Source organism: Toxotes jaculatrix, chromosome 4 (assembly GCF_017976425.1).
Source record: "Toxotes jaculatrix isolate fToxJac2 chromosome 4, fToxJac2.pri, whole genome shotgun sequence".
NCBI lineage: Eukaryota > Metazoa > Chordata > Actinopteri > Toxotidae > Toxotes > Toxotes jaculatrix.
Genome location: NC_054397.1, coordinates 20679464 through 20704635, shown reverse-complemented (window position 1 = coordinate 20704635; position 25172 = coordinate 20679464). Strand labels below are relative to the sequence as shown.

Below are 25172 nucleotides of genomic sequence, written 5' to 3'. Positions count from 1 at the left end.
TATTATGTTCTTTCTTTCTTTTTTCTTTATTTTTGGTATGAAAGAAACAGACACAAACAGAGTGTTGCAATACAGTATGGGGAAAAAATAGGTGAGCAGCAGATATTACACACAAATTGTAGAGGTTGCACATATATACTGTTCATTAAATCATAGCTACATTGAACGAAACAAACTTCCCCAGTTAAGTCTTTACAGATTTTAATCAGTCACATTCAATGACACATTCCTGTGTGTTAAAATAGATAAATAAAAGAATAAATCAGTTAGCACTAAAAGCCTTTTTACAGCTGGCATGCAAATCAATTTTTGCTCTAAAACCTGAGAACTTCAAATCTCTGCTGCTGTTGTATTTATAAAGAAGAAAGAAAATAGAGAACATAGAAAAAAAGTGAATGTACATAACATTTTTTAAATTTATTATGTATTTGTGATGCATGCATGGTAGACCTATTAATGTTTGCAAATATGTGTATGACAGGTATGACACCATACAGACTTTTTTCGCAGCAGACATTTTGATTTGTGAGATACAGGTGACTTAAAACTTAAAGTCCTAGATTAAACTTGAACTGGATAAAGCTTATGATATGTCGATGTAGCTGTGAAGCAGTGGATACTATGCCAGTAATAAAAGTCAGGAGCCAATCAATCAGAGAAATATATACAATACAGAATTCTATTGTATTGTGTTGTATTGTTCCCTCTCAAACCGTGCTAGAATAATACAGCCTGAAACTCAGGGCTGCAATAAAGGGCACAATTTCTCTCTTTATTTTCCAGCACTGTTAGCCAGTCACGTCTGTAGGTGGCAGTATCAAGTTATCATCAACTCCCTTCCTCTCAAACCGCTCTGGATCCTGCGAAAACATGGAGCGCCATGACAGTTCATCCGTTGTTGGTACAATCTTCGAATAAATACTGTTGACAAAGAAGAGGAAGTTACATGTGTTTGGTTAATGTGATATGGTTCTCCGTTAATTAAACGCGTGTTTTGTATTTTAAATTTGTATATTGCTTGCTTAATTATTTCGTAGAAATACTCTCATGCTGTGAATCCACTCCGGGTTTTGTGAGCGCCTCCACGGTCTCCAACTGTCACTGTCCGTTGCTCCGGGAAGAGAGGCGGGTAAAAATGTAAACACTGGTCCATACTGATGGAGACTATTGTTTGGTAGCTTGAGAGACTTTTTTCAATGGCGCTTTTACCTCAGAAGTAACATTACACCGCTGCTGTACTATTGCTTGGTTTTGTTCTCTTACATGTTAAATATATATTTGACCGTACCTGTTTGGTATTGATCGCTAACCAGCCCCGCTTTAGCTGTCTAGGTTAGCTAGCAGCTAACGTTGGCGAAGACAACACGAAAACGTTAAGATATTTACGTTACTTGTACCTTAAACCATCTGACGCTGCTACCCCTGACCGTATCCTCATGCAACTTGATGGAGGACTACGACGAGTTTGTGCAGCGTCGTCTCTCCCAGCTGAGGAAAGGTGACGAGGAGGAGGAACACAGCAGACCTTCACCTGCATCCTCTGTCATCCGCGTCCATGGAAGACCCATCCTTCCTCCCCTGGTACGAGCTCCGTTTTATGGCAGTCCTTATAAAATCATCATCACAACTGAGGGTTTTAATCGTAGCTAATAAGACCTGCTAAAACTACTGAACACTGTAACACTGTGCTGTTTCTGGTAGTTTCCATGAAACTGTGCTGGAACAATCAAGTTGATAATTCATTAGTAACAGATGTCACTTATATTAAAATTTTCAGCTACATTGGACGTGCCACACATTTTTCTAGTTTTCAGATGTTAGGTTAGCCATGCTCACTGTCAGTTGAACATCTGAGATATTTGGGTTTTGGACAGTTGGTTTGGACAGAACAAGCAATTTGAGGAAGTCACCTGGGCAGGTGGAAATTTGTGATATGCATTTTTTATCAATTTCTTGACATTTTATAGACCAAACACGTAATCAGTAAATACGGAACAAAATAACTGATAATGAAAATAATCTTACTTTGCAGCCCTTGTGTGAAATGTGCATGACCTCTCCTGTCTGTTTTCTGATGATAACAGCTCTCAGGGGAGCAGAGAGAGGAGATGCAGCGACACAGAGATGCGGCACAGAAAGCTTCAGGCCACAGAAAGCTGAAGGACGATCCAAGAATGGCCTATGTGCAAACTATTCTGCACAGTGTTCAGGTAACTGAAGTCCTGGCTTTTCAGCTAACCTCTTTGCAAGCCTAATATGTCCCTATATTTGTGTTCCTACGTTACTGCAATTGTTTTGAATTAATAGGAGTTATCAGAAGTTATTTTATTTCATTTCTATCACAAATTGCAGCTGAGGAAGACACCAACACTGGAGGAGTTGCTTCGGGAGTCAGAGATTAACACAAAATCTTTATATTCCCACAACACCAGTGGTGGATCAGTGTCAGAGGGTAATTTTATCATTGGAACAAAGGATAGTCTGTCACTCTCGCCACCCCTGGTAAGGGAAGAAAAGGATGAGCTTTCACCTCCTCCAGGGACATCAACAACATGTAGTGCCTTTTTCACTTCTGATTTGATACCTAAGCAAAGTTACCGTCAAGGATGCCTTGCTGACCAACATGACAGCCAATGGGGATCACAGCCAAATTCCCGAAATGGTGTGAGCCACCAGTCACTATCTTCAGGTTACGTGACCTACGAGAATGTTGAAAACACCGTTGGTGTGCCTGGAATGATTGATGCGGTGAGTGAGAGCCATGGCTTTGGCTCCTCAGAGGGTGGTTATAGTGTGGGTGGCTTTTTCCTGCACAGCACCTCGGACACAATCGCCAAAATGCCAGAAATTATTAGCCACCCTCCCATAGATGGAGAGGAATTAGAAAGGAGTGGACTGGAGTCATCCTTTTGTAATAACTTCATATCAGTAAAAGACATTTGCTGCACCTCATTCCAGGAGGATTCAGTCATATGTGACCATTTAACAGAAGAAAAATCTGAAAGCGGTCACCTGGACAGTACAGAGAATGGAGACAGCTCTCACTCTACTAAAGTACTTGATGCTGGCAAAGATCACATTTTGGACAGAAGTGAGGAACCAATGTCTTCATCAGAAAACACTGGTTTTTCAGATAATCCAGAGTTATCTGAGACTCATCAGTGTCCAACAACAGTATTGCATAGTCAGCATGAACCCACAGAAACAGAAGCAGCAGACAACCATGCAGATGAAGTGAAGCCATCTGAGGAGCCTTATCGTCTGAGCCTCCAGGCCTTGCTGAAGAAATCTCAGGAGTATCGGCGGCGCCAGCGGATGCTTAGGAACCAAGCCAAAAACACTAAAATCCAGGAGAGGACTCAAAAAGAGGCCAAAGCAAGGGCAGAGGAGCAGAGCCTCTCTGATAAGGAGAATGACGAGTCCCCTTACAAGGGGGCTGTGACTTCAGAGGAGAAGAAAGCTAAAGAGAGGAGAAGCACTTTTTCATTTATTCCAACAGTGGAAACGTCATTAAGGAGATCCTGGGAAAATGAGAGGATGATTGAGAGTGAGATCATTGGGAAAAAGACCAATGATAAATCTGAAAGCACGCATGTAACAGGAGATGGGAATACTAAGGAAATGACAAGAATTGAGGAAGAAACAACTTTAAGAAATAACAAGCTGAACATTTCACAAGAGGTCGTAACAGAGCCCAAACAAATCAGCGCCTTCATCCAGCAGCAGCCTGGGGCCACAGAAGCTTCCTCGGTCCAGGAGCAAAGTACCACCAACCCCAAAGGTGCTTTTAAAGGAGTAGGGAAATATCACACTATTCCAGCCCCTAGTTTCTGTATGAGTCCTGTTCATTGCAAAAGCAGTATCAGAGATGGAGAACGTGTTGATGGGGCTGCGCCCTCAAAGGGGAAACTTGTGATCAATACTGACTTGAATGAAGACCACAGTGTTAAAGAAGAGAGCAACCCGAGACATCAAAACAGTCACACAGGCTTTCCCTCCACCGTCAATCTCATGGTTGAAGGCGATGTAACAAGCGTTTTAGCCAAGAGTTCAGAGCACATAGATCAGCTGGAGTCAAACCTGTCCAGCCTAAAAGTACTGATCTCAGATCTGGAGTCCACAGTGAAAGAAAACTTAGTGAATCACAGCCAAACTACGAGCAACACAAATAGCGAGCTCAGTTTTAAAGGTATCGAGCACTCAGAGCAAAGTGGGAATGATCAACAGGTGCAGCTGCAGCAGAATGATTGTGACTGCTGGGAGGAGAAGCTGAGGGATGATGATGCTGATAGCAGTGATACAGAATACAGAGAGTGGCCGAGAAGACAATCGTTCAACAACAGCAAAAACATGCATGAAGATACAGGACCTGAACCAGTTCTGAGGGACGCAGATGATGTTCCTCTCTTCATGCAGGAAAAAGGGAAACAGGCAGCTACCTCAGGGGAGATCAGACTAGACAAAACCTTAGCTACAGAGAAAGTAAAGGACAAAGGAACAGGTAAAGAAGGACTTCTGAAGAGTTATGGACTGCGTGGCAGCTGTAAAAGGCAGCAGCCACCAGCTAAATGTATCCTGTCTGCTGCACAGCGGATGCGTATTCCTGATGCATTCAGAAATGTTCCGTCTGAAGCCATGGACCCATGTGACGCGTCGGTTCTTTTGGATCCCAGTAACGATCCAGTGGAAAGGAGGAATGAGATGGCTATGGAAGGTCATGACTCTACTCACTCGCCATCTCTCAACCAGTCATATGATGTGGACAGGCCATCTGGCCTGTGGCTCCTTGAAGGGTCAGGCTCCAACTTGGGCTCAGAAGGTCATCTCGTTCAGGAGAAGCACCTGACCCCAGAGAGTGAGGGTGAAGGTCAGGGTGGGGTATCAAAGGTCAAACGGAGACTGCTCATGCACGTGACAGAAGTGACCCAGGAAAGGAGTGAAGACACTGCAGGAGCAGACTGTGTGGTCAGACCCAGTTCCAGCACTCCTAGAGGTAAGACCAGGACTGGGAAGGACAGGGGTGTCAAAATGTATCTGGGTTTTTACTCCTGTGGAAAACTACGATTCGATGTTAGATTCCAAATTGTGTTGAAACAGCAGAGTAATTTGGATGTCCAATTCTTTGTTTGTTTATTAGCAAAGTGTATGCTTTGCATTTGTGTCACATAGGAAAAATAAATATTAAAGAAAAAAATACCACATCAGACTTTTTTTAATCACCAGATAAGCAATATTCAAGACTGAGAGGAAGGAAGAGAAACCTGCATACTGTAACTCATGCCCTCCGTGACACATGGCTTTAAACCCTTATGCTGTGTTTGTCAGAATTTTTTCTTGCCAACAGCGCATCTTTACATTTGACACTATATCTTTATACTTGCTGGTTTTAGCTGCAGTGCGGTGGTATGAAGGCCATGGCAGTCAAACGAACAAGCAAGAGCAGCTGAGACAGGCCCATGCTGCTCAGGTCAGAGCCCTGCAAGATGAACACAGGAGACAACAGGAAGAACTACTACAGGTGAGACATTTGAATGGGTTATTGGTAATAATGGCTGAAGAAATAGAGATAACAGATCTTAAACTAAAGCACCACAGACAGGAAAGGGAATTTAAACAGTTTGTTTGGGGTTATGAGATTTTTTTGACAGCAAGAAAAATCTCATCCCTTAACTTGCAAATGATAAGTTGTTTTGCTTTGAGTGTGAAATGATATTGAGGGAATGAAAGAAAATCTGAACTTACATGTTCCTGAAGCACCAAAGTGAGCGACTAGTTTTTATAACTCTAAATATGGTTCAAACACAGTCACTGATATTTCCTCCATCCCATTGGTCTGCTTCTTGCATTAGATTGCATCACGTATTGCTGTACGTGATGCTCTATGTACTTCCTGTACAGCTGCCATAATTCACTCTGCCAGGGATTCTGACTCCACCCAAAGTCACCTACTGGAAATTAAAAATTAATGTCCAGCTCAGTGTTTCCATGGTTTAAAAATGAAAATGGACTGTGAGAGTTTATATCCAATTCACTAAGCTGTGATACAACACAAATGTAATACAACCTTTTACATTTATACAACCTAAATGTTGTATAAATTAAAAACTAGAAAGCAAACCTCTGAAAGGCTCTGGCACTGTTCCACATACAAGCACACACACATACACACATATTCTTGTCTTACACAAGTTGTGAGGACACCAATTGACATAATTCATCCTCTAGCCCCTGAATACTTAACCCCGATCCTAACCTAAACCTAAGTCTAACCTGAACCCCTAAACCTAGTCTTAACCCTCAAACAGCCCTTTAAATTTCTGAGGACCAGTAAAAATGTCTTCACAGCAATGGTTTCAATCTAAAATTTGTCCACACAAAAACAGAAAGACGTGTACACACATGCTGTCCTCCTACCTGTTAGAGCAGGCTTTAGGAGACCGGGGTCGTGGGCAGACTACAGACATCTTCTCATTACAAGAGACCCTCATACTCTCTCCAGTAAAAAAAAAAAAAAAAACAGACAGGGATTCGACCATAAATGTTTCATTACATCCCTAAGAGGCGAGCTGGCATGGTCGCCTGTTTCTGTGTTTGTGCGTGCACACACACGCGCGCATGTGTGTGTGTGTATGCGGGCACATGGAGGACTTCAAGGACGCCTGCTGTTCTCTGGCAACCAGTTCTTGTTTCTTCAGCTTGTGTCTGTATTTGTTCTTGGCCAGTGTCCTTGCCCTATTAATCACAGTCTCTGTTTAATTTATGTATCCTTAACAACAATATAATTAACATAAGCTGTTTAATAAAAAGACTTCTTTTCGACTCCCCTCTGTCCTTCCATCATTTGCGATGTGATGAAAGCGCGGGCTGGCTGGACTCTCTGGTAGAGGGAGGAGGGGACCGAGGGAATTGACACAGAAAAGGAAAGGATAATTTGTTTAATTCATGAGCGTCTGTGGTTAAGTGCCAGATCGTCCCGCCGAGTGCCACCACTAATGGTCCCTTATCCTGCTCCTCTTTTTTTTTCCCTCTCCTCTCATCCCTCTGTTTGTTTTGTCTCATACCTCCTCAAACATCATTTTTACTCTCTGGCTGTATTCATTTTCTCCGTCTCTCCTGTCTCGTCATCCCTCTCCTCCTCCTCTGCTCCCTCTCTCATTTCATCCCTCTTGCCTCTGTGCCCCCATCTCTCCCCTTCTGTCTCTTTCTCTCTACCCTCAATTAATTTCTTCCTCCTGCTTCATTTGCTGTCCTTTCCAATTCAATATTTTCCAACCTTGCCGGCTCCCAAATGCACGCCTGCGTGCCTGCACACACACACACACACACACACACACACACACACACACACACACACACACACGCACACACACACACACTCACGCACACACACACACACACATTTCTTCTCTTATTCCTTCCCTCCACCCTTATGTCCTCCTCCTGTCTGTCTTTCGTTATCTGTCTCTCTCTCAGGCATTAGCAGTGCGTTACCATCTCCTCCATAGCGTGTCCTTCCCGTGCTCCATGTCAACCTCACGTCTCAGGGACACGCTGACCTTTCCTACCCTCTCTCAGGTATTACCATCACATTTGTTCACTAATGTCAGTGATGCGAAAAGCTCGTCCTGCTCATCCTTGTATCTGCAGGATGTTTACTCATCACTAGTTGGCGTACACACTCAGATGAAACAGATAGTTCCCCCTCAACATCTTATTCCTCATCAGTAACCTCTGTCATTTGTTATTACCATCCAGTATCTAGCATAGAACAACAGCTGAGTGTCAGTTAGTCTACATTTGTTCAACAAACATGTCCCTTTAACGCAACAGCTCTAGAATCAACAAGTGAGTGACAGCACATCAGCTGCTTATTATTCTTTTTATTATTCTCGATTATATTGATGAGCTGTGAGTCCACTTGTGTTGATGCACTAAACAGATGCCAACCAAAAGACCTTGAGAATCTGCATGGGAAATTAATTGGTTGTCATTGATGGAATTAGCATTCTCCTCTGTCTTCCCCTCTGGTCCTCATTATTCACCCCTCTCATCACGCGTTCTCCCCCTCTTCCTCCTCTTCCTCAGCCTTCCAGCCCACTGCCAGAGCGACACCGCCCCCTGCTGTCAGCAGCCGTGAAAGGTTTTCTGACTCGCAGGCTGCTGAGGACGGAGAGGGTGGCACAGCTGGTGCGCACCATCAGGGTGAGCAGAGACAGCCCTCTGTCTTATTGCCATAGAATGAACAAACACTGTTTGTGTGCAGATTACAGCTGTGTGAGTGTGTGTGTGTGTATATGTGTGTTTTTTGACATCTAGGACACGCAGCAGTTCCTATATGCCTTCCAGCAGCAGAGCCCCAGCAGAGGAGAGTTCTGTAGCAGACAGGACCTCTTACTGCAGGAGAGAGTCACTCTGCAGGTACGAAGGCAAACACGTGTTGTAAACATCTGTTAACCTCTCTCTGCTGCTCTGCTACGCTGACAACTGGGCAATTATTCCCTCCATTAGCAGTTACCACAACAGAGACTGTGATTACACGCATTCATTCAAACCGTCGTCGGCTCTGTAATTGTTTGCCCCTCCAGCTGCGCGCTGCACGTTATGAGGTCTACGACATATTCTTCAGCCTGTCAGCCGGGGAGAGGATGCAGCTCATCAGCTGGGACAGAGAGCTGGCCAGGGAGAGAGAGCTCAGACAACAGGTAACCTTTTCAGAACCTCTGGCCAGGCTGAAAGAAATCAAACACATTGGAGGAGTGGTGCTTTCTAACTATAGATAGTGAAACCCTTAAAAGTAATGTCAAAGAAAAGACACGAGCAAAGTGGGGAAAGTCTTGTAGTGGTAAATATAGGGCTGAGTGTTACACTAAAATGCTTTCACATCTCAGCCAGGAGCTGTACAGTGTGACTGTGCACCACTGGGCTGAAAGTAAACACTACACAGGAATATCAATATTTTATTACAGCAGTTATGATCCAGTTCTAATCATTCAATTTAAAATACCATTATGTTTTTATCGCCGTCCAGACCTTTGAGGCCTCCAACATTTTGCACTGCTTCATGATGATTCTTGTAGACAGTGATAATACTGTTGCTTTATTCCTCCTAACACACAATGCTAATGTTGTTAATCTAATTTCTTTAAGTGGGCATAAAGGACTGAGATATTGATTCTGTACTGTTTCAGTGTACATTAATTCTATTAATACATGTGACTGTTAAAATATACTTAGTTGGTGATGCAAAGACTAATTTATTCTGTATGTACTATAGATGTTTATGCTTATGTGTGTGTATCTTCGTTTAGAGTGGACACAAAGGACATCCCAGAGGAAAGAGTTCTCTGTCAGCTGCAACACAGAAATCATTGGAGAGGAAGAGAGGAATGATGTGAGTTTTCACGTTTTGTTTGCTTTAGGGCTGTGAATAACTTAAGTGTGTTTTTTTTGTGGTGCATGCATTTATAAGGACACACGTGGACACAGTACTGTCACAGCAAAGGATGAAGGAGTCTCAGGACATCAGAAGCTCAGCTCTGCTGGAGCCTCAACTCTTGTTGTGCTTTATGTTGAAATGTACCTTATTACTTACTGTAGCCTCATGCTCTAGATCTCATCATTCCATATCCCACTGACACAATACAGCTAGCTAAAATAGCAGCAATCAGCTTAATTTTCTTACACCATAGGATAAGAATTTTTAGTTTTTTTCATGGGCAGTAGCTTTGTCAGCAGCTTAAAGCTGCCGTCTCTTCTCTCCAGGATCCAGAAAAAGGCAGCAGAAAGACACAGGGGGGCTGTGATGAGGACTGGACACAAGGCTGGATTCTCTGCCGAGCAGCCGTTGGAAACCAAAAGAGGACAGTTCAGAACAAATCCTCAGAGGGTCCCCAAGAGCACTTACTCCACTAGACCCCGATGACACCTTCCTAATTGGCCCCAGCGAGGACTTCTAATAAGGCCTCTAGTGATTACATGAATATTGTATAACTAATCATCTGAGAATTTCCAAATCAAAATCTGACACAAAGCAGTGACTGTTGCTTACATATTTTCTGATTTCATATTTGGAGTGAAGTTTTTTTTTTTTTGACCTCTTCAACCAGGGTATATATTATTACAGTGACTATAGTTTTACTCACTTATAGTAGTAGTTTCACACTGATTGGATGCTCAGATGTGGGAATCAAACATCACTACAGCCACTCTGTCTGCAACAGAAATGCTTTACCACCTTCAGTGTGCTCATGTTGAAGATGTTAGTGAGAAAAATGTTTTGCTGGCAGAATCCTTTGGCAGCACCTTTAAAGCTCTGTGCACTGCACCTGAAAAATGAAGTGTAAACTTTTTTTTTCACAACAGACAGGGGAAACTCATGTGCAATGAATAATATTAATGATGGCTCTATACCAGCAAGCCAGCGGTTCCCAGGCGAGGGATGATATAGCACAAGATTATAGTTTTTTGATTTAGGTTTTTTTTTTTTGCATTTTCCAGTTAACTACTGGATCAGGCCTCACGACTGTAACCGTGATTATTATTATTCATTACATATGTGCATATCTCTCCATGGTATGCCAAACATTTCCTCTGTGAAACAGCTTTATTGACCATTTAATTACTTGAATGTGCATTTCAGAGTTTTATTTTCCAAGTAGCTCAGTGTTAAATCTCTGCTCTGTACTTCATATTTATGTGCCTGGTTAGTTGCCACCAAAAACAATCCATCTCCAGGTGTATTATCACATATTGAACATAGTATGATATTTACAGCATTTTTGTACTCGTGCATATCCAGATGTTCATATCAAGCTCCAGATGTTAGTGTTGATGCTAATATGTAGTATTAGTGTGTTACTACCAAGTGTTGCCTTAAATATTTGTCTTGGAGTGTTGGGGTTACATAGCTTATCAGCCAAAACACAAATGTTTGTAATTTTTTTTTATTCTTTGGAATTTTGGACCTGTTTTACATGTTATTTATTTGTATATGGTTGACAATAAATGTTTCTTAACACTTTCATGTGGGTCTGAAGTTTGTGAAAAGCTGAGGCTTGATTAATAAGATGTACAGACTCCGAGCAGCAGAGGGCGCTGCTGCCTGCTTCCTCTCATCTCCACACGGAAACAATCCGGCCCGGCTGTCGTTGGCTCGTTGGTGCAATGAGCTTTGTTTTGAATAGAAAGCTACTTCTCAGCTGATGTGAAAACAGGATGGCAGAGGAGGCAGACTCCGGTGTTTCTTTACGGGCTGAGAGAAAGGCGCTAGAAAAGGCCAAAATACTGCAACGGGAAAGCGAGAGGAAGATCTTCAGACTGGTGAGACGAGGAAACTGCACATTTAGAGCTGCTAGTGCCGAGCTAGCAGGCTAAACCAGCAACCCACTGCCGTGTGTGCACTGTTTCTGAGACTGACCAGGGTTTCCCTCTTTTGTTAACTGAAGGTTGGACGAGTCCTGAAGAAACCGGAGGCTGAGCGGTCGGAGGAGGAGGCCGCTGTGTTACTGCTGCACAGAGACACCGTGGAGGAGCTCTGCAGGAGACAGGTCCGCAGAAACGTGCTCAAGAGGAAGCAGGAGGAGGTGAGACAGTCGGGCCCGGTGCTGTGACTTAGCCTTAGCCTTAGGTGGGCTTTCACCTGCAGTGGGAGACAATCAGGTGGTGAAAGAACCAAACCTGTTTTAGTTTGAACGGCAAGAGCAACCCAAGTCATTTCAGTGGGTTCTCTATTTATTTCTGTGATACTGTTGTTTCAGTATTACCAGTGCCTAAATCTGTTCTGCAAATTCTGTTCTAATTTGTCCACAGGGAGATAGTGTATGTTATGTGTAATGCTGGCGTTTCAGCCTGTGAGCTCTTCATTGAGTGTCCAAAATGTAGTAGATCCTCTGGCAAGTTTGATTGTGTTTAGAAAATTTCATGTGCAAGATTCAACTCAAAATTAAAGGAATGCTGCATTGTTAAAGCACAATAGTTAAAAAGTCAGTTTTATTGTATAGGCACATGATCACCATCAGGCCCAAATGTCCAGTAATCCACAAATCATAATGGGTAGGTTGCACTGGAAAAACAATGGATGAGGCACCACTAGAATCAGTTAAGTCACGCCCTGTGTTTTTCCATATGTGTTTGTATTTGCTGTGAGCAAAGAAAAGGAAAATTAAGGAAGGAGAAAATGGCACAAATCATGATTATCAAAACCTGCTGTGGTTGCAACTTCATTGAACAGATGTGTGTGGCCATAAACTTAATTTCCTGTAATGTCTGCAGGTGTTCGATGATGCTGATGAGCTGAGAAGTAAAGTCAGACAGCTGGCTGTGGCAGTCAAACAAGCAAATCACCTGGTGGTTTACACTGGAGCCGGGATCAGTACGGTACGCCAAACTCTGCATCTCCAGTTTCTTTTTCCTTTTTATACTGTCATGGAGCTGATGGTTCCTTTCTTTTCAGGCAGCTTCTATCCCAGACTACAGGGGGCCTAATGGGGTGTGGACACAGCTACAGAAGGGACGGACAGTCAGGTGAGATGTACAGTCATTGCCATGATGTAGTATGAGCTGCATAGATTTTCTAAAGTGAACTGGTCTCCCATTCTGTGTTTCTTTTCTTGTCTCTCTTTGTAAACAGTTCATCTGACCTGAGCAAAGCAGAGCCGACCCTCACACATATGTGCCTCAGGATGCTACATAAAGAAAATATGGTATGTGAGACCTAAATAGATAACTATACCTGTAAGTGCTCTGTTGATATTTATGGATAACGGTATTTACAGCACATGTACAATCCGTGTGTTTCTCTGAAGGTAAAGCATGTTGTGTCTCAAAACTGTGATGGACTTCATCTGCGTAGCGGTCTTCCCAGAAATGCCCTGTCTGAGCTCCATGGAAACATGTTTATTGAGGTGAAACACACATCTTCAGACTTTTTTTTTTCCTCTCACACACACACACACACACACACACGGCTGTTGTCCTCAGCTTCCTCCTGCCTAATCACTCAGAAGCAAAAGATTTCCACTTGCTAGTGAGCCAAGATATTTTTTGGACGCAGTTTGCACTCATGTCTCCAAAACCAGCATCTCGTGAGGATTCAAAACTGTTAAGGGTAAAAGAAAAAAAAATCCAGATCCAAGCATGTGTGTGATGTATCAGTATTGGATCTGTAAGTCTGATCCAATTGTAACCCTTGAGTGAACCACAGAGTGCAGAAGAAACAAATGAACAGCAGCCACCATTTTCAGTCGGTGACACGACAGCGTGTATCAGCGAGCTGTGCAAGCTGAGCCGCTTTGGGTTTGGGTCTGTTTTACCAACATTTGTCAGGTGCACCATGTCTCTTATGTGCTGAACTTACCCAAATCGAGACTGCTTTTCTCAGTTTTATGTAGTTTTCACAAATGGCTTAAAGTGTTACAAGGAAGGGGAGGAGACCAGCTGAGGGTGAGGAAAGCCAACTCAGAGCCTATTGTAAACTGGTGGAGCCATAGACAGGATAACTGGAACAGAAAATGTTGCAGGCAGGGAGAGAGGAAGGCAACACTGTGCAACTGTTTTATCTGTGAAAAAGATAAAGAAAACCTCATTAGGATATCCTTACATACAGATACACAATGCAAGAAAATTACAGAGACATTTCTGAGGCTGCGTATCCTTACATGTTGGCTTTGCATCCTGTCCTTAGGTGTGCACATCCTGTTCCCCGGTCAGGGAGTATGTGCGTTTATTTGATGTGACAGAGCGGACATCGCTGCACCGGCACGGGACGGGACGCAGGTGCAACCACTGTAGCGGCGAACTCAGGGACACCATAGTGCACTTTGGGGAACGTGGGACCCTGGAGCAACCTCTCAACTGGAAGGGAGCTGCAGAGGCTGCCAAGATGGCAGATGTTATCCTTTGCTTGGGCTCCAGTCTGAAGGTAGGAGTTATAAACAGCCGCAAGACTGTTGGTCCAGTAAAATCTGTTGAAGACTGAACAGGCTTTATCCTAAATATGGATTTCAATTTTGCTGTTTACACAGGCCACTGACAAAACGGATTCACTCAAATGTCTATTTGGATACTTTGTTGGACACTGGCCTGATTACTGAGTTCACAATGACTTCTCCATTACTCGACCCAAAAACATGTCTGTCTGACCTGTTGTTGTAAATCCCTTTTGCCGGCATCCAATCACATTTAGAAAAAATACTGCTTTCAGCTTTTATTTTGATTCAGGCAGTGGAGCAGCCTAAACTATGAAACCTTTAAGAAAGAAATACCAGTATTATTTTTAAAAAGTTACATAACTATATTTGTGACACCTTGTACTTCGATGTATTGTCTCCTAGTGTGACATTGGCAAGAAATAAAATATTTATTTCATTATAGTTGCTTATTTCTTAAGTTAAAATGAGAATAATGAATATCATGTAAACGTAGTCAATGACATGTAGATTACTGCATTTTATTTTATTGTTCATTTGAGGGCTTATTTCCTTGTAGCATCTTCTTTATTGTTGTGTGCTCTGTGTCTTGTTCTTCTAGGTGCTGAAGAAATACGCTTGTCTGTGGTGCATGAACAGACCAGCAAGCAAAAGGCCCAAACTCTACATTGTCAACCTCCAGGTACATTTGATTTTGACATTATAGATGAATAACATGCAGATGAATTTGCACGAGATGCAAATGAAGTCCCGGCTGCTCGGTGACTGACACTGTGGTTCTGCGTTTGTTCTAGTGGACACCGAAAGATGATCTGGCTACGCTGAAAATTAACGGAAAGTGTGATGATGTCATGAGCCTCCTCATTGAAGAGCTGAACTTTCAGATTCCTGTGTATGACAGGTAAGGACCACGTGAAGTAATTATACCCATTATCCCCACTATACTCTATTACACACACACACACACAGACTATAGAAAGATTAGACAAACCTTTTTCTTCCCAGCTCAGTACCAGTATCATTCTGTCTCATCAGGGAAGAGGACCCCATCTTCAGTCTAGCCACACCTCTGCGGCCAGAGGAGGTGGACAGCCATACCCGTGAGCTCATAGCTCCCTCTGATGGGCAGCAGGACTGCTCAGCCAACCCTCGGGGACAAGCAGAAGAAGCCACAGCTGTGCAGGGCGGCTGGTTCGGACGAGGCTATGGTAAAGGAAGGAAGAAGAAGAAAAAAGCTGCATAACCGAGGGATATTGATAGACTGCAATATGTTATGGCCGAGTATTTTGCAGCCCCCACAGATCAATCCCACTGAGGGATTCAAATTTCAGTCCTGCGATGACAACAAGTCGGACTCGAATTTTCAGGGTGCTGTCGTTGTTTGTGCTGTTACGTGTTTTTGGCTGCATTGATATCATTTAGTCACATGCACTGGGTGCGTGTGGATATTTGCCATTTGAAAATGGCACTTTGCACCATGAACTTATTTTTTACAACCTAAAGTTTAAAGTGTCAGCATTATGCTACTTGTGTTTCTAATGCTACTATCTTTATGGCAGCTAAGTTAGCTGGGTTAGTCTGAGCTATATTTTAGCCCAGCATGGCTAGCATAGCCAGCATAGTGTGTAAGAAAGACTGAACAACAAAACCATAAAATTATTATCCCGAATTTTTTCTAAAAGCTAAACAGAAAGCTCTCTTTAGCATCTCACAAGTTAGTGGCTTAAAAAGTGGCAGGAAAAAAGTTTCCTTGACAACGCACAACTTCTGCCATCAGCTTTAACCCAGATAGTCACGATGGATAGCAGTAGTGATGAGTTTTGAAACCACTCCTGCAGCATTATTAGTTTCTCTGTATGTTCAGTATATCTCAAATAGAGCGTTAATGTTTTTACAGCCACGTTTGACACTCACTGGTGCTGAATGGTTTTTGGTGGAATATCACTTTAAACACTGTTTAATGTGTATTTTTTACCAAGATGGTAATTGGCACATTACAGTAACTGATCTAATGTGCAGCATGCCATAGAATTAGCTAGATGCAATTGGCCATATACTGGTGTCTAAAGTATAAGTTACTGTATGTATTCTCATGGGACTTGTTATCTATCAGTGGAACATGAGTGACTTGGTGTTTATAAGTAGCAAATGCCAGCAGAACAATGGCAGAATACCAAAGGCCAATTTTTGAGAGGAGATTTAAAAAGATTGAGGAGGTCAAACATTTAATACATTTATTGTTTAGACTAAAAGATATTTTTGTAGTCCTTTTTCAGATATGTTTAACTTTCATTGTTGAATGTACCTTTTTCAGCAGTGCTTATTTGCGGTTTTCTTTTTTTTTGTTTGTTTGTTTTAAAGGTATTTTCATTTACTTAAATTATTTCCTGAGCTCACACTCAACCTTCACTCTGCTGTCACCCATCCTCAGGTTTGCAGGCTACGCAGTACAGCTACTACTGTACCTTGGTTTACTGAAGTTGTTTATGTTTACATTTGTATCTACTTTGTTTACAGCTCTGTAAGAAGGAAAGCTGAGTTTAGAATTTTGGCTTACATTTGCTGTTAGTTTGTGACAGGTTAAGTTACTGTTTACCTTTGTGATAGGAAACCACCAAATAGGTGTCTCTATTAATTTGTCTCAGGAAGATCCAGTAGTATTAATAATCACATCCTGTACCATATAGTGTCAATTGTGAAAGGCCAGACTAGCCATGATAAGCTAGTGTTCAGCATTCCTAAAAGTCAAACCAGTGCTAAAACTGGATGTGAATACTCATTTTTCAAAAAAAAAAGTTGTTATATTTGTGAGACAATAAAGTGTTCCTCATTTTAAGTTGTCTGTTCATGATAAACTGCATTTTCATTTTACTGATACTTGCCAGCTAGGGGATTCATATTAGTAGTATTATTATAGTACACTTGATTTATATACTTGACAGTAGCACAACTTAACCTAGGATCTTTATTAGCAAGGTGATACTTTTAGAGTTGTGCAAGTTGTACAGGTTTTTATTTGTATCAAAAAGTTTAAATTATTCAACTAAAAACAAATTTTCATTTTTAACAAGCAACAGATGACTTGTGAGTAGATAACTGAAACTGAAAAACACTTAATTTCATAATATTGAAGTACACCAACTTCTGTCATTCTACGTTTTTTGCTGCAATTCAGTCCCGCTCGTGATTCTTGACAAATAATGTTAGATAACTTCCAAGTTGTATTCATCTCTGGTGGTGGAAGTATTCACATCCTCCTAGTGTAGTAAAAGGCTCACATGTAGTGGAGTACCAGTACACAGTGCCTGAATGAAAGCACTCGATAACATTCCAGTGCCGCTATCAGTGTGTTTATAGGCTACAGCTGATCACGTGACATGAGTGATTACGCAACCAGCAAGTCCGCATCAGAGGATTCGTTCGATGTGACGTAGTGCTGGAGGCGTTGGCCGGCCGTGTGTCAGTCAGTCTGAGACCGAGAAGAAGACGTATTTTTTAATTATCTCCGCTAATAACCCGCAACTGAACAAGTTAAATACTTTTAAACTTATTACTCTACCTCTCGTTTTTATTCGTACTACCACTGAGCTGTTTGCCTGAATCCGTCGAAATGATCAAAAACGGCCACCACGACACCGACGATCGGCGGGATGAAGCCGGTATCAGTAAGCCGGGTGACTCAGTGTGCAGTCCGGAGAAAAGAAAGCGCGTCGTCCGGTTGTGGTGTGACGGCTGGTGAGTCTCGGTGCCGGTCAATGACTGATTGACCTCCAAAGTCTTCCCCACAGCTTGTTGTCTTATGTTACGCAGTCACATGTACATTAGCATTACAGGAACCATTGGTGAGTTAGCGTGCTAATGCTAGCTAGCTACTTACATTAGCAGTTTTGTAACTTAGCAACAGGAGTTTAACCATTTCATCATCCATGTCCAGTTTTACTAGTTGGTTACAGCTAACGTTGTTTTGTCACAAAATAGCACAGTTCTAGTTAATTTGGCATACACAAACTCTTCTCATTTTCTGCCTGTGCTATCAGCCCAACCCTAATAATTCAGGGCTTGTCAAGACAAAACAGAAACCACGATTATCTATAGGATGGGGCAAACCTGCAGGCATAAACCTGTGAAACACTGTTTCCTACTCAGGCGTTACAGATGCTGGTTGCAAAGGCGCCCAAAATATTTGAGCTGTCCAAACCACATCTGCTGTATGTGCACCTTATCCCTTACTGTGCCCTCTCATTTGAAATCCTTCCATTAATTCCACTAAGTCTGGCAGTGTTTATACTGTTATGTCTGATGACTAGGGTAAAGTACTTCAAAATTATCTGGAGATTACGCAAGGACGTGTATTTACTCTCATAGACATTTGAGAGTTGGCTGTGACCGACTCTTGCCAAACCATGGGTCAGAAGGGCATATCTCTTTGTTGTTATTTTAAACTCTGCTGTTTTATCATGAAGGAGAGACCATGATCTTCACATAATTTAGCTGCAACTGAAGAGACAACAGACTCATAATGTCCAATACAGAAATTCTTTCGTGGGCTCACTTGCTGCACAACGAAGTGGCTGGGTTACAGACAGCTAGTTTGACATGGCAGTCAGTCTCACATGGTGGTTATAAATAACTAACATAGTGAACATGTTGTTCAGTGTGATGTAAAAGCAGGATGTTGGTGTAGTGAGCAGTGGTTCCCCTTTTTGGGGAGAAAAAGGGCGGACACAGAGACACAATATATTTAAAAAATTATGAAATATGCAACACAAGGGAGAGAAAGAGGAGAATACTGAAGATAAGGAAGAAATTAAATGTAAGTCTAATCTTTTTGCAGCTGTAAAGTGTAAGCATCAAAAACCCAAAACAATGCACAGCAGTCTTTGCCAGTTTTTGTGTTCAGGGGAGTTGTTGTGGTCTGGGACACGTATCTAGGGCATCTGCAAAAACTGTATTTAGAAAAAATACTTAAAGATGTTTACTGAGCCAGGAGGAACTACACTGTAGTGCATCAGATCAGTTACTGCTTTCATTAACAAGACTGCTGATGCTGTCTCCAAACAGTGTCTAAGGATTGTTTGATTGCTCTGTTGACTAATTTTACAAATATGCTGTTTAAAATTCAACACCACCTTACAGTATTTACATTTTCTCTCTTGGAGTACTAAAACTGTCAAAGTTGTAGCTCAGTAGTGCAAAATTATCACTGGGTAAGCACCAGCCTGCACATACATCAGTCTCGAGAAGTCAGATTTACAACTAGGTGCATATTTTCTACCTGATCCTGACCAGGCGAGGTGACAGAAGTAGGAGGATTACTTGTAAGGAAATTCAGCAGCTTGTGCTAATGTCATTACAGAGAAGAAGTCTGGCCACTGGACGTACAGGGATAGATGGGGTGTTTTATTAAAGCAATCAGATCTGTTGGAAATAACCTGCAGATGTAGAAGTATTATCAGAATGGTGTTTTAGAGGCCTAAAGGTCAGAGTGGACCTGCTAATAAAAACTGACTAGATTGAAACTGGACTTGGTAGTCTCTGTATTTTACCTGTTCAAAAACTCTCTTAAATATCTAAAAATGAGTAAAAGTTCCCATCTAAGCAGTCAGAATGAGGTTTCATATACAGTACATGTAAGTTATGAAATATTTAGCCATATGAGATCCCTTAAATTAGCATAAAATAAATGTGTAACATGACCCAGCTCTTGCTAATAAATTATTTAAAACAGTTTTTTTGTATAGCCTGGGCTCTTATCCACTAGCAGCTCTTGTGAATGTGCTCAGAGTTTGTAGTTGGACTCGATGGTCCTGAGGTATGAGTGTTTTGCAACTGTAGGAATGTGAAACTGCAGGGTGCTGAACAAAAGCACATTTTCATCAAACCATATAAAAAACAGTAACCCTAGAAATGAGGGCCAGGTTCTTTTCTATCTTTTCTTTTTTCTTCTTTTTTTTTAATGAGTTAAGAGCTTGAAAAAGTTACAGTAAGCTACGAGAGCTCACATTTACTTCCTTTTTATAAAGCCAAGCCTGCAGAAAACATTGACTGTAGAAGTTACTGAATGGCAGAAAGCAAATAAACACTGACACACGGTACACATAATGTTGGAGCATTACCTTTCTCCCACTAACCTTTATCATTGTCACTCACCACAGTAAAAGAGCTATCAGTCTGTGTTTTGGAATATAAATTTTTTTCTTTATAGAGCATGTTTTTGCAGCAAAGGCCACACATTGTGCTCTACTGTTCAAGGTCACGGTAAAAATGATCAGATAACATTAAACAATATAGCAAGCAGAACTGGCCAGTCAGAACTTTCCTGAAAAGGTGTGTGAAAGACATTTAAAAGACAACGATGCTGCGATGAGTTGCGGGGATTTGTTTGAAAAACCTACAGCTGCAGGAGTCTTAAGTGTGAAAACCACATCCCTCATTGTTATGTGTGTATGTCTGTTTGTTTTGACCTGTGTGCTGTTTTGATGGAGCGCATGCAGTATCTGTAGTTTTCCATGCTGATGATGTTGTCATCTCTTTTTCTGTCTCCACAGTTACGACATGGTGCACTATGGTCACTCCAACCAGCTACGGCAGGCCAAAGCCATGGGAGATTACCTCATAGTTGGAGTGCATACAGATGGTAAAACTGCCACACGCACTCACATTCTGATACAGATATTCCTGTGAAGCTTTGTTTTTGATTAACTGTTATTAAAAACTTAGCTAACATGGATTAAAATCATGAAAGATTTTTCCATTGTTGCTACTCGAATAGCATGAGTGATTACTGGTAAGAGGCTGAACAGCAGTCGAATGTAGATGTTCACGTACCTAAAAATGGTGTGGAACATGAATGAAAGCTACAGATGTTTATATTTCTGTGGTCCTAAGGATATTTATCTGTAAAATAAAATAATTCTTACTCACCAGGCCAGATGACCTGCAAATTTGTGGGATAACAGTGTAAAAAGTGATATAAAATAAAGGAAGTGTTGGTGATGTACCAGTAATAATTAATTCTCCAACCCCTTCTCAAAGCGGAGATTTCCAAGCACAAAGGTCCTCCAGTCTTCACTCAGGAAGAACGCTACAAGATGGTGCGGGCAATCAAGTGGGTGGATGAGATAGTAGAAGGAGCGCCGTACGTCACCACCCTGGAGACTCTGGACCAGTTCAACTGTGACTTCTGTGTGCATGGTGGTGAGTCAGTTGGAATCGGCCCTTTGAATCCTGTTTTATGTCTTAACACACTGAATGCCGTTACTGTCCAAGAGTCCTCCTCAGAGATGGGATCAGGCTTCCAGATGTGATGATGAGATTTTCTTGTTGGCCGATGTCATTGTTTACCAGATGACATCACACTGACGGTAGACGGTAAGGACACATATGAAGAGGTGAAGCGTGCTGGCCGTTACCGGGAATGTAAACGCACACAGGGTGTCTCCACCACCGACCTGGTGGGACGTATGCTTCTCATGACCAAAGCCCATCACAGCAACATGGTGAGTTTGTGTGTCTCCAGGTACGAGTAGTGTATGGAAAATAATTGTTTTGATCTAATCTATTCCTCTCCAATCATTTCTTCAGGATAACCCAGATTACCAGCAGCATACAGACAACTTTGGAAAGGTAAATGCTATGGCTTTTTATGGCACTATAACCCTGTCATCTAAATAAATTGCGATATTTATTACACATTTATACACAATGATAGGAATAGGTCAGTTGGATTCAGTATTGTGTATGTTATTGTCTTTAAGGGTCCTAAAGGCCACAGTCCATGGACAGGAGTGTCTCAGTTCCTCCAGACGTCCCAGAAGATCATCCAGTTCGCCTCAGGAAAGGAGCCGCAGCCTGGAGACACCATTATCTATGTGGCTGGAGCATTTGACCTCTTCCGTATCCTTAACATATAAAACTAACCAGAGCTGAGTTATGAACTCTGGGGAACAACATTTCTGCTGTGTGTGTTGTAGCTGTTGCCTTGACCACAAATTCCTCACAGACATCGGCCATGTTGACTTCCTAGAGATGGTCTATAAGCAGGCAGAGAGGCCCTATGTCATCGTAGGTCTACACTTTGATCAGGTACGCCTAATTATTAATAATTAGACACATGCACTCACACCCACATCTCAACAAACACACTCTGACAAAGTCACCCCTCCCTGCTGTGTCAGCAGTCTTCAAGAGAAACATTTGGAACAAGTTAACACAAGAACAGCTCAGACTCCATGGTTAAGACAGGGAAGAAGGTCCTATTAAATCTCAGCAGTTTCGGAGCTCTAGGAATTTACCACCCGTACCACAATTAAAAATACTGTGTTCTGTTCTTTAAATTCAAGTTTCGATAAATTCGAAAAGGAAAAAATGTCAAATTAATCACTGAGCTCTTCACTGTCTTCAGGAAGTGAATCGGTACAAGGGGAAGAACTATCCAATCATGAACATCCACGAGAGAACGCTGAGTGTCTTAGCCTGTCGGGTGAGTTCTCACACACACACACACACACACACACACACACAGACTGAAAAAAAAAATGTTCACAGCAGGATGTATTTCTGCCCCGCGCACTCACAGCGCTGCAGGCTGAACTTGGCTCTGTGCCTGCCATTCCTGCTGGTCAGCTATCAGTCTAGAACAATGAGTCTCTGTGCCCCCATCTGCACTGTGTGTTTGTGTTGAAGTTAAAACTTAGGAGACTGTTACACAAACCACACACATTACACAATCCCAAAACCACAAAATTACTTTACTCTACCATCAGTGCTCAGTGACGAGGAACAGAATTTGCTCGAATGTAACCAGTGAGCAGTAAAAACACTTTAACCTTTGAGCTCTCCAGTATTTTAAAGATGCTCTTTGGTTAAACGTGGGCATTTAAAATGCACTAACTGATGAGGCACTAGCATGACAAGTTTAATCATTGGCAAAATGAACTTTATGGACCTGTCTTTTCTCGCTGTCGTCCTGTTTGTTTGTAGTATGTCTCAGAGGTGGTGATTGGTGCACCGTATGCAGTGGGAAAAGACCTGCTGGATCACTTTAAGGTGAGCTGCCTTTGTATGGATTTATGTCTGTTTGTGTGGGTTTTTTTTTTTATATATTCGAATAAACCACTGTTCTACCCTCCTCCAGCTCCAGCGTGTAGAATTGTATTTAAAGGAGAACATTTCCTTTGGGTGGGATCAAAACTTACTATAGCTTGTTACTATATGGTGTAAACATTTGTCAGTCTTTGGTTTTTGAGAAGTGCGTCACTTTAGATTTAGAAATAACTGGGATTTGCTCTTAAAGATTTGAGTGGATTTAGTTAAAAATCAGATTAGATATTACCAAATGTCTCTGACAGTGTAGAGCAGAACAACAGATCACAAGCTGCATTTGAAGGATTCACTCCAAGACCGTGTATGTGGCGCCCCCTTGTGGACAGTTGAAATATCAGAGGCCATCAACTTAAACCCAGTTAGTAGTTGCTACCAAACCAGTATCACAGCATTTTGAAAGGTCTCAGATAAATCAATTTAAAAAAAAGTGCTGCACTGTGTGACGTGTCCCATCACTTGCTCCTCAGTGACAGGCATCCACTCTACAGTGAATATAGATGCAGATATACAGACATGTACTTACATGGTTGGTTTTACCAGGCGTGTTTGTGTAACTGTGCAGGTGGACCTGGTGTGTCATGGCAAGACAGAGGTGTTTCCAGACAAGGATGGTGCAGATCCGTATGCCGTGAGTACTGGGTCCTGTTGTCTCTGCTCAGCACAGTGTGCAGCAGCACACATTACTCAAGTTTAGGCCTAAAAATGGTGGGTTTTCAGTCTGGGACAGCTCCTGGACTGGTCACTGATACTCCCAGTATCAATCCTAATCATGTGTGTTATTGCTCCATTCTGGTTTCACACAGCCATCCTGATTGGCCTCAGCAGAGCACTGTGTAACTCACAATATTTCTTCATTTTTTACATGGCTCTAATTGGTCTAAGGGTGGACCTCCTCATTCACAGGGGATTACAGGGAAAATGTGGCCTTTCTTGACTTGAAATAACCAGTTGTGTGTTCTGCCTCCAGGAGCCTAAGAAGAGGGGGATATTCAGGACCATCGATAGTGGAAACAATCTCACCACTGATGACATCGTCCAGAGGATCATTGAAAACAGGTCAGGGACTCCCCATTCTTCATTTCCTTGTCATCTTACATTATATTTATGTTTTAATTCTCTGTTTTTATTCAGCGCTTGCTTTTTCCTTTCCTGTTCGCAGGCTGCAGTTTGAAGCCAGGAACCAGAAGAAGGAGGCCAAGGAGATGGCGGTGATCGAGGCGATGAAGAAGAGAGAGCAGCAGGAGCAGAGTGAAGCTGCTGCCCAGACTTCTCACTAGTGAGACCTCAGACCTGGGCCTAACTGGTTCTGTGTCTGATTCCCTCCCAGTACACACAGCTTTAAAAGGGTGGACTCCGCTTACCCAGACAGATGGGCCATGTTGTCCTAAACTAAGCCTGGCTTTGGGTGAAATGCCCTCCCCAGGGGGTCAGTTGGACTCTAGTAGTCCACTGGAATCCTGCTTTTAACATTTGGTGACATGGAGTCACCACTGCTGGGTTAGCTTCTCTCAGTTCTCTTGTATATGAACTGCTCCAGCCTAAATGGGATTAGATTAGATCTGCCTCAACAAGAACACAAAGAATCCAAACATCTAGGACACATCGTTTTTTTTTGTTTTTTTTTAACCCTTTACACCTCTCATCCACAGAGAACTTTGTTGTTTTTATCTTCTTTCATGTATTATTTGTATCCATGAATTCACACACTACATGTCCCTGTATGGGTGTTAAAGGTAGTATGTAAAATTTTTAATTATCCATAACTTATTGACAAAATGTTAACGGCACTGTCAGTTATGTTTTTAGATTTTAAACCAAATTAGTTTTTAATGATCAGTCTTAAAGGTCTCATCAGTAAGGTTGAATATTTTTAATACACTTAGTAAGTGTAGATTTATTTTAATTTCTGTGGTTTTGTTCATCTTAAAAAAAAAACATTTCTGTGTTAAATGATCTGTGAAGTAGTCTTCTAATTTTAACTGTGGATTTTAACTACCTGAATTTGCACCGAGCATGTGTGTATGTGAGAGAGTGAGAGTTGAGTGAAGTTAGTGAGTGAGTGTTTGCGCTGTAAATAACAGAAATAACAGTAGTGCCTCATTCCTAAATCTGTAACTAATGTGAGGGCTGTGAGTTGTATCA

At 42.0% G+C, this 25172-nt stretch overlaps 3 protein-coding genes across 4 annotated transcripts; all 3 read left to right on the top strand.

Moving 5' to 3' along the window:
* The first annotated feature begins 1121 nt into the window (after window positions 1-1121).
* On the top strand, window positions 1122-11011 carry si:ch73-100l22.3. Of its 2 annotated transcripts, XM_041037186.1 has the most exons (10): window positions 1122-1581; window positions 2085-2210; window positions 2353-4993; window positions 5391-5518; window positions 7474-7575; window positions 8086-8202; window positions 8317-8418; window positions 8586-8702; window positions 9309-9391; window positions 9763-11011. In XM_041037186.1, exons 1-10 carry the CDS (start codon window positions 1447-1449, stop codon window positions 9920-9922), a joined length of 3711 nt encoding a protein of 1236 aa, XP_040893120.1. In that variant the 5' UTR covers window positions 1122-1446; the 3' UTR covers window positions 9923-11011. The 2 variants fall into 2 exon arrangements, with proteins under 2 accessions (XP_040893120.1, XP_040893121.1); XM_041037187.1 differs by lacking the exons at window positions 8086-8202; window positions 8317-8418; window positions 8586-8702; window positions 9309-9391; window positions 9763-11011 and having other exon boundaries at window positions 6859-7523.
* A 148-nt stretch (window positions 11012-11159) lies between these two features.
* sirt7 (sirtuin 7) lies at window positions 11160-15568 on the top strand. The gene is made up of 10 exons (XM_041035882.1): window positions 11160-11319; window positions 11445-11582; window positions 12271-12375; window positions 12452-12522; window positions 12629-12701; window positions 12804-12902; window positions 13682-13918; window positions 14527-14607; window positions 14720-14826; window positions 14961-15568. Exons 1-10 carry the CDS (start codon window positions 11215-11217, stop codon window positions 15166-15168), a joined length of 1224 nt encoding a protein of 407 aa, XP_040891816.1. The 5' UTR covers window positions 11160-11214; the 3' UTR covers window positions 15169-15568.
* Window positions 15569-17346: 1778 nt separating this feature from the next.
* pcyt2 (phosphate cytidylyltransferase 2, ethanolamine) lies at window positions 17347-25061 on the top strand. The gene is made up of 12 exons (XM_041035883.1): window positions 17347-17660; window positions 20474-20562; window positions 20961-21122; window positions 21273-21424; window positions 21510-21551; window positions 21683-21821; window positions 21928-22010; window positions 22330-22407; window positions 22908-22973; window positions 23593-23658; window positions 23998-24086; window positions 24190-25061. The coding sequence occupies exons 1-12, from the start codon at window positions 17536-17538 to the stop codon at window positions 24305-24307; spliced, it is 1209 nt and encodes a 402-aa protein (XP_040891817.1). The 5' UTR covers window positions 17347-17535; the 3' UTR covers window positions 24308-25061.
* Window positions 25062-25172: the final 111 nt, after the last annotated feature.

Excerpts from the sequence above, each read along its gene's own strand:
- si:ch73-100l22.3 (XM_041037186.1), top strand. The coding sequence starts at position 1,447 with ATGGAGGACTACGACGAGTTTGTGCAGCGTCGTCTCTCCCAGCTGAGG. Across the intron at positions 7,576-8,085 it reads CCTTTCCTACCCTCTCTCAG|CCTTCCAGCCCACTGCCAGA; the intron begins GTATTACCATCA and ends CCTCTTCCTCAG. Across the intron at positions 8,203-8,316 it reads AGCTGGTGCGCACCATCAGG|GACACGCAGCAGTTCCTATA; the intron begins GTGAGCAGAGAC and ends TTTGACATCTAG.
- sirt7 (XM_041035882.1), top strand. The coding sequence starts at position 11,215 with ATGGCAGAGGAGGCAGACTCCGGTGTTTCTTTACGGGCTGAGAGAAAG. Across the intron at positions 11,583-12,270 it reads TCAAGAGGAAGCAGGAGGAG|GTGTTCGATGATGCTGATGA; the intron begins GTGAGACAGTCG and ends TAATGTCTGCAG. Across the intron at positions 13,919-14,526 it reads GCTTGGGCTCCAGTCTGAAG|GTGCTGAAGAAATACGCTTG; the intron begins GTAGGAGTTATA and ends TTGTTCTTCTAG.
- pcyt2 (XM_041035883.1), top strand. The coding sequence starts at position 17,536 with ATGATCAAAAACGGCCACCACGACACCGACGATCGGCGGGATGAAGCC. Across the intron at positions 17,661-20,473 it reads CGGTTGTGGTGTGACGGCTG|TTACGACATGGTGCACTATG; the intron begins GTGAGTCTCGGT and ends CTGTCTCCACAG. Across the intron at positions 21,822-21,927 it reads TGGAGCATTTGACCTCTTCC|ACATCGGCCATGTTGACTTC; the intron begins GTATCCTTAACA and ends AATTCCTCACAG.